At 43.9% G+C, this 12,359-nt stretch overlaps 1 protein-coding gene and 1 non-coding gene across 7 annotated transcripts in view; both read right to left on the bottom strand.

Annotated features, from left to right (window-relative positions):
- PUM1 (pumilio RNA binding family member 1) overlaps positions 1-12,359 on the bottom strand; it is a 70,738-nt gene that overhangs the window by 22,353 nt on the left and 36,026 nt on the right. For 5 of the 6 annotated variants that reach the window (XM_087727676.1, XM_087727678.1, XM_087727679.1 and 2 more), the window contains exons 4-8: positions 8,377-8,485; positions 6,764-6,942; positions 5,608-5,774; positions 3,764-4,034; positions 708-801 (exon numbers count right to left, since the gene is read on the bottom strand). In XM_087727676.1, coding sequence (XP_087583802.1) covers positions 708-801; positions 3,764-4,034; positions 5,608-5,774; positions 6,764-6,942; positions 8,377-8,485 — 820 coding nt within the window. The remainder of the gene's footprint in view (positions 1-707; positions 802-3,763; positions 4,035-5,607; positions 5,775-6,763; positions 6,943-8,376; positions 8,486-12,359) is intronic. The other variant, XM_087727677.1, reaches the window with a different exon arrangement.
- On the bottom strand, positions 431-519 carry LOC148043076 (small nucleolar RNA SNORD103/SNORD85). The gene has a single exon (XR_015698425.1). It is a non-coding gene; the product is annotated as a small nucleolar RNA SNORD103/SNORD85 (small nucleolar RNA).

Raw genomic sequence — 12,359 nt, 5'->3', positions numbered from 1 at the left:
GTGTGTGTGTGTTGTGTGTGTGTGTAAAAGCAACATATCTCTGATCAAACAGAGCAAAGGGTTCAGGGCATTAAGACAAGAGCCTTAAAATCTACAGAGATCTTCCGTGAAGAAATCTACTGCTCGTTTTGATTTAGTATGTACAAACAGAGCTTACACTTTAAAAGGGGGGGGAGGGGGTTTGTTCCCCCACCCCCATTTTTTAAATAATTACATCGGGCATTTTACCCATGTTTGATTTTTGGAACTGCTCTATCAACCACCACCCCACCTCTCCCATAGTAAGGCATATATTCTTCCGTTTGCCTTCAGTCTTATTTAAATGACTGGAAGTGTCTTGGGCAAACATTACGTTGAGGCTATTTCGGGAGGAATGCGAGGCAGGAGAAATGTGTTTCTCGGTTAAATCTCTTAGGTAGCTCAGTTCATGTCTGGCTCAGAGGCAATGAGTCCTTTCAATAAAAGTTCTCATTATAGACTCTCAGTCTCAGTGAGGGCAAGAGCATCATCACTGCCAGACACCATAAAGGTAAGGATATAAAAATCCCATAAAAATCAACTCATCATTTCTGCTTTATCCTCGCACTCTTTTTTTGGGGGGGGGACGGACACACAAATGAACAGCGTCTCCAGAGTTATTTAATGAAGAGATGAATGGAACACAGAAGGCGATCAGATTTGTACCCACTCAGGACATGAAGGCTTACCTATGTGAGGCTGATGGGCAGCTGCTAATGCGTATTGCTGTTGTTGGGCTGCTGTCAGTTGCTGGACAGCGAGTGCATTCGGTCTTTGGAACAGCTAAGAAAGAAGCAATTAAAAAAAACACACACACACATTAATTTTACAACTTTACTCCGATGTTCTTAATACCAGCAGCTCATTGAACCTAGAGTCCGTCTCTGCCCATAATACTACCGTGTTTCCCCCAAAATACGACCTACTCAGAAAGTAAGTGCTAGCTTGATTTTTACACGTGCACCCAATATAAGCCCTACCCCACCTCCAAAATAAGACCTAATTAAGATCCCGCCCACTCCAGGGTGCACAGGTAAAAATTAAGCTGGAGGGGTGGAGCTGGCCAGTGGTGGGTTCCTACTGGTTGGGCCAGGTTTGGCGGCATGGGTCGCTGGACCGGCAGCAGCCCAGCCTGCCACGCCCCCAAACTGGTTCTCCCGGTGGCGCCATAGGCACCGCATCTTATTTTTGTCTGCTGCGCATGCACAGAAGTATGTTTATATTACTGGGCATGCGTGCACAGCACGCATCAATCACGCAAGACGTGAGAAGCACGCACAAAGAGCACGTGCATGCGCTGCGTGACCATGAGAAAACCAGCAGTAGCGGCTGCTGGAATCCACCCTTCGAGCTGCCCTACTACTTACCTTCGGATAGTTAGAGCCAGGCTTCGCACACCTCTGCCCATCTCTTTTCTGCAGCAGGCAAGGCTTTCCTGGAGGCCTCTGTAGCTGATAACAGAGCTCTGGATCAATCCGGTGCTCTGTTATCAGCTACAGAGGCCTTCAGGAAAGCCTTGTTTGTCAGAGCTGGAAGTCGTCATTGGGGGTGTCACTTGGAACCCTGACATTGCTGGGCTTGCTGGACGAAGAAGTTCCTAAAGGCCTCTGTTAGCAAAAAAGAGGCCGGGGACGACGCACGCAAGTGAGTGGAGTCTGTGGACAACATCCCGCCCCCCCAAAAGTAAGACCTGTTGCCTTTTTTGGTAGCAAAAGATAATATAAGACAGGGTCTTATTTTCGGGAAAACATGCTATCCCTCTGATAACTAAAGGTAGTCTTTGTTTAGCGACTGCCTCATACAGCAACTATTTGCAGTGATGAAAATGTAACTCTGTGACCAATCCTCACGTTTATGACTTTTGCAGGTCTATAAAGCAAAGGAAAGTTTAAGCTAATAAGCACAGCTACAATTGTGCTTAGGGACAGCTTCACTTAACAACTAGGCCACCTGTCCCAATCGTGGTTACTAAATGAGACCGGCCTGTCTTTTATAAGGAGGAGGAATAACCTGGAACCCTGCAGATTCTATTAAATGGCAATTCTTCCAATGCCTAAAATGTGTCCTTCTGGTTAAGGTTAATGGAAGCTCCCGTGTTCCTCCCTCTTGTTCTGCTCTTTCTAGACATCTTCTTCTTCTTTTTCCAATCTCAAACTAACGACTATGTTGGTGATTCGGTTCATTGTTAGCAAACATTAGGATGCATTTGTTTGTCAAAATTTCCCTAAAAGGTCCTTGTATTTATTGCCACTGTAATGCTCCAAACCACACAGGGCCAGAACAGTGATGGCGAACCAATGGCACGCATGGCACAGGTGGCACGCAAAGCCCTCTCTACGGGCACGCCAGCCATCGCCCCAGCCCAGCTCCATCGCACATGCGCGCACGTCTCCCGCTGGCCAGCTGGTCTTCAGGTCTCTGCTGCGCATGTGCGGGGGAGGGGGGGGCATTCGCATTTCATTTTCGAGATTTGCACGTGTTGTGTCCCCCAAACCCCATTATGGGATTGGAAGGCCTCCTTCACCAATCTGGAAGCCAAAACAGGTCACAGGGGAGCCGCACGAGCCCCCCGCTCCCTCCGTGGCCCATTTTGGTCCTGTAAAACTTTCTGCACCGACCTGAAAGCCCAAAATTGGGGGGGGGGCAGGGCGCTTGCATTGCATTGTTGGGTTTCGGCGCACATGCACTTTGGGCACTTGGCACCAAAAAGGTTAGCCATCACTGCACTAAGCTTATGTTTTTTGGCTACAAAGCAGTGCTGACACCTGTTTCCTAAATTAGTTCCATACCCCAAATGCTTATAAACCCGTGATGGCGAACCTGTGGCACGCAGAGCCACTTGTTAGGGCACGTGAGGTGTTGCCCTGTCAGCTGGCCAGCATGCATGCACGTGCTGGCCAGCTGACTTCGGCTTTGTTTTGAGGCCATTTTTCACCTCCGGAGGGCTAAAACCAGCCCTGAGCAAACCGGAAGTCAATTCTGGTTTGCTTGTAGGGTCGTTCCCCTGAGCCTTCAAGAAAGCTGTCTGAAGGCCCCTGAAGGCTCTGGAGGGCTAAAACCAGCCCCATGAGCAAACCGGAAGTCCATTCCCAAACTTGCTGGGCCGGGTTTTTGGGGCTCCTGAGGCTTCAGAGAAGCTCCTGAAGCCTCCGGAGGGCCTCCGTTGGAAGGAGGCTGTTTTCACCCTCCCCAGGCTCCTATAAAGCCACTGGAGTCTGGGGAGAGTGAAAAAAAGGCGGCCAAAAATTGGGGGGGGGGGAAATGCTGGTCGTGCGCACATGCATGCTGGGGTCATGTGCATAGCACTATGGAGGTGGCATGCCCGTGCATGACACCACCCCCCGCGCTCCCCCCCGCTTTTGGCACGCGAGCCAACAAAGGTTCGTCATCACTGTTATAAACTATATATTGTTCCCTCTCTCTTCCTCCCTCTCCCCCCCCCCGTTTGTTTTATAGGATAGATATTTCATATCTCATCTTTATATCAGCAGCAACAGACAGGCCTAAATTGCAGGTGTTCAGAGTAGAAGAAAAACTTATGGGAGAAAAAAGGTTAGGAAAACCCAACTGTTTAATCCACATCAAAAAACAAAAAAAATGGTCATGAAAACACCGAGCTATTTCCGCTTAATGGGGGGAGGGAGGGAGGGAGGGAGAGAGAGAAAGAGAGAGAATGCAAATCCACTGAAGGAAGGTAGGGAGGTTGAAAAAAGTGATCTGGGTCGATAAATGCGGTAGTACCTACCTGTTGTTGTGAGTTGTAATCAAATAAGCCCACAGTTGCCGCAGCAGAATCCACAGGAACCTGGGTACCAGAGTAATCAAACTGAAGTGGCTCCATGCCCACATGCTCCATGGGATCCAGAGGAACACTCTGGGACTCCATGTTAGAGAAATCCTCCACGGGCTTGGCACCATTAGTACTAGCTAACTGGGCTAAGCTTTCTGATCCATTCTGGTTTGGCCCTAAAAGATCCACATCATTGGCAGAGTTCTGGCAGTTTCCGGGTGTCCTGCTGAAAAAGAAAGGGGAAGGAGTGATTTCAGTTTTGACTTACATGTTTCCTATACACTTAATTTAATTAGCGGGCCATAGGAACATGCGTACCTATGTGTTACAACACACTCTCTTTAAGTTGTGTTATCCTCTACAATGGCTTCTCTTCTTTCGTATTGTAAACATCTTTAACCCAGATGTGATACCATATTGGGATTCTCTCCCAGGATAATTTTATTAGCAACAATAAAACCTGAAGACAATGTAATAAAGTCTTTCAAAATTATCTTGCTCAATTAACGATCCAATTGATGCTGCTTGCTGCTTCTCCCAAGAGAACGAAGGAAAGAACAATTCCCAGGATTCTCAATCCTAGCTTACAAAGAAAAAAAAACCTGCCTGGCCCCTTCAACTATACCAACTTTAAAGTCCAGTCCTGGTAATTTGGTTGAAGGTAAAGATTTTCCCTATCCACTCATTTCTGACTCTAGGGGGCAGTGCTCATCTCTGTTTCTTAGCCGAGGGAACCAGCAGTATTTTATTTTTGGTGTTTCATGGTCACGTGGCCAGCATGACTACACGCTGTGGCAGGTGGAACACCATTACTTTCCCAGTGATACTTATTTATCTACTCACATTTGTCTGCTTTCAAACTGCTAGGTAGGCGGGAAATGAGCCAAGTAAGATGAGCTCACTCTTGTTGCATATAGTTCAAGTATCAATCTGGGCAGTCAGCTTTCCAGCTGAGCCTAGAACAATTTCATCCAAACTTGGCACACAGATGACTTACTCTCTGGAAACAAATACTTTGGGGGTAAGACACCCTTAAAACCCCTCCGGGGGGTGTTGTTCTGTTAAGATACAGCCTGTTGTGCCATAAAATGAATTCTACTGTACAAGCAGTGGAGTTGCCATGGTAATGGCTACATAGTACTCCACAGGGGGGCTCCCTCTGGTAGGGGGAAAAATCCAACATTAGAAATTACGTTTGGCCCAGACATTTTCAACATCATGAAGGCTTTTCCTGTCTAATATAGGATAAGGATAAATAAATACCCAAGCAACGCCAGGTTATCAGCTAGTTTTGTAGTACAATACAAACTTTCCTCAAACTGGGCATATTTGGCTACATTCCTATATAACACTGAACAATGTGCATACGTACCCTCTCCTTCTGGAAGAAGGAATTGGGAGAAGCACTCCAATTCGTTTTCCTGGTTTGCTGTTCATCAATGAAAACAACTTTAAATTAGGATTTTTTTATTGATTGATCACATTTATATGGCTGCCCATATAACACACAAAGCAACTGTGGACAGCTCTGTAAACTTCCATTTTTTGATCAAGCCAACCAAAAAGCCAGGTCATGTAACCAGTTGGCTAAGCAACTGATTAGAATTTATTCTAATCCACAATTCCTTGTATGATGGGTAACCAGTCAAGAATTGAGCAAATCAGGCTGGAATATGTCTTGGCAGAAGAAAAGAGTAGAGAAACCAGAGTTCCTTTCTCCTCAGAGAATATTAGGCATGATTTGTCATGACGAACTGCCGCTCTGTGCGGCGCACAATCATATATGCAAACTTACGTACCTAAAATCTTTTGCATCCGCATCGATTCCGTTTTGCACAGGCAAACCATTAGCCTTGTCCATTACGTCGCCCTCTTCCTTCAAATCACCTAATTTATCACCATCAAATGTACCCTTATTTTTCTTGTCTCCTTTATCATTGTCATCATTCTCTGCATCCCTTGGGCCCTGGGCAAAACATAGAGGGTTGTTAAATTCTGCACAATTCAATTATTAACAATTTGGAAAAAAATCTACATCAATAATCTGCATAGCACTTGTAAGTTTAACCACCATTTTAATTCAGTTCTATTTAATTTTAACCTTATGTCAATATAAATTGGGGGGGGGAGGGGGTGTTAAGGTGATGATCAAATCAAAATTGTTTCAAATAAAGGTGGATAAAAATTGATTTTTTTTAAAAAAATGATTTTTTAAAATTTAAATCGGGTTTTTCAATTTTAAATTGGATTTATTTTTTATTTTTACTGATTTTTTTAAAAATAAAATGCTTTTGGAGTAAAAATCTATCTTTAGTTTTCTGTTTAAGATACATTAATAATTTAGGTTATTCAGCATGAAATGGAACGTAGTTACTGGTATGTAGTATGAAGCTGTACATTCTGCAAAATTTACATTTTTGGTAATCTCATTCAATGTATCCAAGCTCTGCAAGCTACACTATATTGCCAAAAGTTTTCGCGCACAACTGATTCTGATTATGTGGATGGGTGAGCGAATACTTTTGGCAATATAGTGTAAGTAGGAAACCTTCATTTTGTTTGCAAATAATAATATTACAGATTCTAACTACCAGCAACTACCATTTAAAGAGCAGCTGTCATTTCAAATCCATCACGGCAGTGCCTGTTAGCGGGCATCCACACACCTGCTGCCTTCCACGCCCCTCAGCTTGTTGTGTCACTGCCGCATCACCAGCCGCCCCATTGAAGTGAATGGGACTGTTGGTGAGTCGACAGTGGGTCAGATGAGGAGCTGCTGCAGGACAGAGATGACAGCTGCTTTTTAAAACTTATGATTTAGATTGAGTTGATTTAAATTAAGCTATTTTACTAGGGATTTAAATACACCCTGTTCCAAATACAGCAACACTGCATCAAGGGCACCCCAAATAGGTAACTGTGGTTCAGAAATAGAAAGGCCACGGTATTACTTACAAATCCTCCTTTTCTGAGACAGGAGTCCCCAGGGGATGAACTCAACACGTATTCTACCATGCTAACGCCAAGCCCACCACTTTCCGATCGTGGAGACAGCACTGAATTAACTTCGTTATTCACATGAAAACCTTGACCTGGTCTTCTCTGAACCATGATTGGTTGGGAAACAGAATGATCTGCAACAAAGATAACCACAATACTCACAGGTTACAAATTCTCAAAAGGGAAATTTATTATCAGCCAAATATTTGGGGTCTGTGACGTATGATTATTTCCCACCTTATTCTTCATGCCCTATTATCATTAATTTTATCATTTCACCTTTCCCCCCCCTTTCTAAAAGTCACCAAGCATAAATGTTCAATTAAAACTACTTACTAAAATTTAGCATGAACCCTAAGAACAGGGAGACACGGTTGTCCTATAGAGTAAAAAGTTGAGAGCAACACTAACAGGAGAGGGCTACTGCGGGTTCGCATAGGTTCGGGTGATCCACTAGCTAAGGATCTGTCCAGATCAGCGAACTCGCAAATCCCACTCCTGGCTGGGCCCACCCGTCCACCCACCCGCCTCCCAGGAGTTTCAACACTGTCCATTTAGGATGCCAGGTAAGTACAGAGCCTGCGAGAAGGCTATGGGAGGGCGAAAAACAGGCCTCCAGGAAGTCTGGAAACGGGCCAGAGGGACTTCAGAGCCCAGAAGGGGCATTTTCACCCGCCCAGAGGCTTGAGGGAAGCCTCTGGAGCCCGGGGAGGGTGAAAATGCCCCTCCTGCCATGGTACAGGAAGCTGACTAGGCCACACCCACCATGGCCATGCACACCCAGCAACTGGGCAGAGAACCTGTTGCTAAAATTTTTGAAGCCCACCTCTGAACTCTAATATTCATCTATGACAAACATTCCACATCGTTTCATGTGAAATCATACAGAAAAGGATTTATTGTCTATTTAAAGCAGAGACGGGAAGGAGCTACATTTTCCCCTCTCGGCAGAGTGTTCCATAGCCAGGTGCTGCTATCAACAGTACCCATCAACCTTGGCTCTCCATCAACCTTGGCTCTTGAGGGCCTCTAGCATTGATGTTAAATGATCATCAGCCTCAAATAAAAGAACAGGCTGTTTCAGATATCCTAGTCATAAATTATTTAGGGCTTTCAGAGTCACAACCAGCACTCAGAATTGTGGCTGAAATAAACTGGAAGCAATATACTGTTCCAAGGGGGTGCAATGTAATCTTTGAAATGCATTCCGGATTAAAAAAAATACCACCCCGTGTACAAAGGCTTTTCATTCTGCCTTTAAGGAATTTCAGTCTTTAACAGCGCCAAGAAATTAACGCCATCCCTCGATGACCACAGTCCGCCCTGACTTTCTTTTCCACTTCCTTAAAAAGTGTACTCAAGGTAATTCACTAATCCTATATTATTCCCTTAACCAATAAAATTATACTTAGCTTTACAACAATTGGATGTTATGGACCATTTTTAAATGCTTTTAACTAAATGTCCTAAAGTGTTTTAAGGAAACAAAAGGAAGAGAAGACTAGTGGTAAAAGAGGAATAACACAAGATTGTCCAGAATTATTTTCGATCACGGTAATTCAAAATACCTGATGTCCCCCAAGCGCTGTCTCTCCACTGATCGCCCAAAAATATTCCTTTTGGTCCATCTTTGCTTGAATCATCTGATTCCCAAAATTTTTTCCCTGGCAAAAGTTGCTGCAAAGGAAAAGCAGAAATACTGTTAGGTAAAAAGGACATGGGACACTAGGACAAAGATAGAAGCTTTAAAATAATACCTAGTTCTCATCTCTCATGTAACTAACAATTAAAGCAGATTTACTAAGTAGGTTAGGAACTTCTTCCCAGAACTTCCTCCCAGAAAAGTGTGCTTGCTGGGACTTCGGAAGTTGCCTTCTCAACCCAACTGCAGGGTATGGGCAAAGGTGGGTTCCTACCGGTTTGGACCGGTTCGGCCGAACTGGTTCTATTGTCAGTGGCACCATCTTTATTTTTGCTTCTGCGCAAGCGCAGGACAATCTCCATTGTAGAAATGTAACCCCCCTTTTTTACGTTCTGCGCATGCGCAGACCTTTTTTAGGTGTAAATGCACATGCGTGTGGAGCGCACGCGCAAACTTTTTTGTGAGCCGAACCAGCAGTAATGCCAGTAGCAACCCACCCCTGCTATGGGGGTCAGGTATGTCTGCCATTCTGTATTTCAGAGCAAGGTAAAAGGGGGGGGGGATTGGAAGAGAAGAGACCTAATTTTAGACAGGAAAAAAATCATTACAGGTCGTCCTCGACTGACAAGAGTTCGCTTAGGGACCGTTCAAAGATACGACGAGACTGGAAAAAGCCACTTATGACCACTATTTTTCACATTGATGACCATTGCCACATGATCCCCATGATCACATGATCAAAACTGAGATGCTTGGCAACTGGCTCATATTGAGGACAGTTGCAGTGTCCCAGGGTGACGTGATCCCCTTTTGCGACCATCTGACAAAGCAAAGTCAATGGGGAAGTCAGGTTCGCTTAACAACCGTGTTGCTAATTTAACAACTGCAGGGCTTCGCTTAACGACGGTGGCAAAAAAGGTTGTAAAATGAACAAAACTCATTTAACAAATCTCTTTAAGAACATACATTTTGGGCTCGATTGTGGCCGTACGTTGAGGACTACCTCCACTATTCCCTTCCTATAAGCAAGGGGGCAGCATTGCTCCCTTGGATTACAAAGGGAAGGCAGGCACTCTTGAGCAACATGTCCAATAAATCACCCAAATAATTCATTCTGTGGGGCAGGTCTAGGTCAGGAACAGCAGGCCTGGAAATACTGTATCTTTTGCTCCATCTTCTACAAAAGTTTTGATGACTGATAGGCTTTAATTGGGTAATAATAAAGTAAGGCAGGGTTGGGTGGAACAAAGTTGAGTAGAAGGGCAATTAGGAAACTCTTCAACAACAACCACAACAACAAAAAAGTTATGGCACAGTTAGTGCGGAAATGTTTTCTAAAAGGGAACTTATAAATAAGTGTACCAAGAGCAGTATGGTAGTAATGCCTCAAAAGAACATACAACTAATTTAAGGCCAAAGAGTCATGTTTACATGCCGATATTTACAAACAGTAGTGATGTGATTATATAACTACGTACTCATAGTAGAATGAACAATTAAAAGGCCAAACACAGCCACGATGCAGGAAGTGGTAAAATTTTAAGGAAGATGGAATTTCTCAATATCTTACTTGCCTGACAGCTGCCTTCTTTCTCTTACTCCCTGGCCATGTTCAATTCCCCATTTGTTAAAATACAGTTTAGCACAGGGGTGTCAAACTCAAGGCCCGGGGGCCAGATCTGGCCTGCAGGGTGCTTAGATCTGGCCCATGGGGCCGCCCTGGAAACAATGAACAACCTGCCCGCATTGCCTCTGCCAGCAAAAACGGAGCTTGGGAGGGCCACATGCGGCCCTCTCGGGCTCTATTTTTCCTGGTAGAGGATTTCAGGAGGCCATCACAGCCGGAAACAAAGCTTGGGAGTCTGTTTTCGCTGGCAGAGCACTTGGGCCGCCAAAGGTGCCCCTGACATGAGTGACACTGGGCTGGCCATGCCCACCCTGGCCACGCCCATCCTGCTCCCCCCCCCACCAGTGTCAAACACAACCCTGATGCGGCCCTCAATGAAATTGAGTTTGACACCTCTGGTTTGGCAGCTTACAATAAACCACAAAAGTTCTCATTCCTAGTAGCTGACATGAAACTATATTATTTTATTTCAGACCTATTGCAATATTAAATCAAGGAGGAAGAATGGAGTGAAGAGTACAATGAACCATACCTACTTAGGGTTACTGTGACGCATGCGCTTTGGAGTGATATATAATATCAACTTTGCTGTTAGGATCCATCCAAGGAAACAGGGCTGTCTAAAAGAAACTATGACTCAATGCACTTGTGAATCCAACAAATTTCTTATATTCTAGGGACTAAGAAACTAAGAGAGTACGGAAACCATTCCTGTCGCTTACTTGAAATTTTATAATTAAACAAACACGGCACGTAATATTATACTGTGGAGTCTTCTCATTCAAGAGGTTGGTCAACCATGTTACATTTCAGTCTATTTATCCCATAAACCTTCATTATTTCCCCTCCCATTATTCAACATTATGGCTTTAGCTTCTTTCTTAAGCCTTTTGTGTCTCTTGTTACATTTTGCAAAACCTGGGGCTTCACTGAGCTTTTTTGGGACCTTTATTCAGGGTCCTGTTATGGGTGCAATACCACATGAATCTGTGATGGACTGATGACTACGGTAATGAAGACTCACTAATTTACCTCCCTGCGACACAGACACACCAGCCCTATCCAATGGTGGTCCTGTAAGCCTCCTAAACAGGAGGAACCACCATAGAATGTTTTCCAGAATGCTGGCTGACGAATTCGGGGAGTTGAAGTCCTCACACCTCTAAGCCACCGAAAAAAACGAGGAAACATTGGTCTAAGAATTTGGTGGGGCAGAGTGAGGGATGGCATAGCATACTATGGTGATACTGAAAGCCGAGTATTCAGGGATTATGTAGTAATTCAGATGTATGAGCAGTGTCTTTTACTGGGTATCAACATAAATTATACATTTATCAGTCAAAGTTTAAAACCTGAAGCTGAAGAAAGAAAGCATTCTATTATACACATACAACAAGTTAATATTTTATTCTTCAGTGAACGTAGGTGTAGGGAATTTTTTTTTAAAAAAGATTTTCTAATCCTGTCTTTTTTATTTGGCAAACCTACTTAATGTTCCTTCCTCCTACTATTTCCCCACAATAACAACCTCATCAGGTGGGTTGGGCTGAGAGAGAGTGACTGGTCCAAAGTCACTCAACCGGCTTTCATGCCTAAGGCAGGATGAGACCACAGTCTCCTGTTTCCAAGGCTGGTGCCTTAACCACTAGACCAAACTGCCTTGGGGAGAAGTCTGTATGATTATGAGAAACAGGACTTGTTACTACCAATGTTATCGGTTTTTTCCCTGGTTGGTTAGTAGATTTCAGTTGATGAGATCACTTCATAACTTCAAATGGTTGCTGAACAAGTGGTTGTTTAAACAAGGACCATCTGTACTCAATCATACAATTTATTTGTGTGGATGGCACCACGATTTACACTAACAGCAATCTCAGTTCTTTGAACACCAGTCATATGAAGCCAAACTAGCTCCAGCAACATGAAGTTAGCAGGTTCAGGTGAAAAGATTAGTATAGCCTTTATTGTCATTGTACATCATTGTACGAAATTGATTAAGATAAGAGATTTTAAAAAATATTGCAATAATGAAAACCTAAGGCTGGTAAGGCTATGGAACTACCAGACTACCAGATAGAGATGGCTCCATATTTCAACATTTTGTCCTCCTTCTGCTTTCCAGTTAAAAAACAACAACTTAACTCTCCCAGGAGAATGCACAATGTGGTTTTAGTGAACTTCCTGAAGACTTCTCCTTAAGACAAGTTTTGCAAGAACAAAGCTACTAAATTGCTCATAACTCCAGATTCTTGGCTTTCTATTCAAACAGATTAATTATATTT

The sequence above is a fragment of the Thamnophis sirtalis genome, unplaced genomic scaffold (assembly GCF_051295495.1).
Source record: "Thamnophis sirtalis isolate CommonGarterSnake01/CBP01778 unplaced genomic scaffold, rThaSir2_p1.2 scaffold_13, whole genome shotgun sequence".
In the NCBI taxonomy this organism is placed as follows: Eukaryota; Metazoa; Chordata; class Lepidosauria; order Squamata; family Natricidae; genus Thamnophis; species Thamnophis sirtalis.
This window is presented reverse-complemented; position numbering and strand designations above follow the sequence as displayed.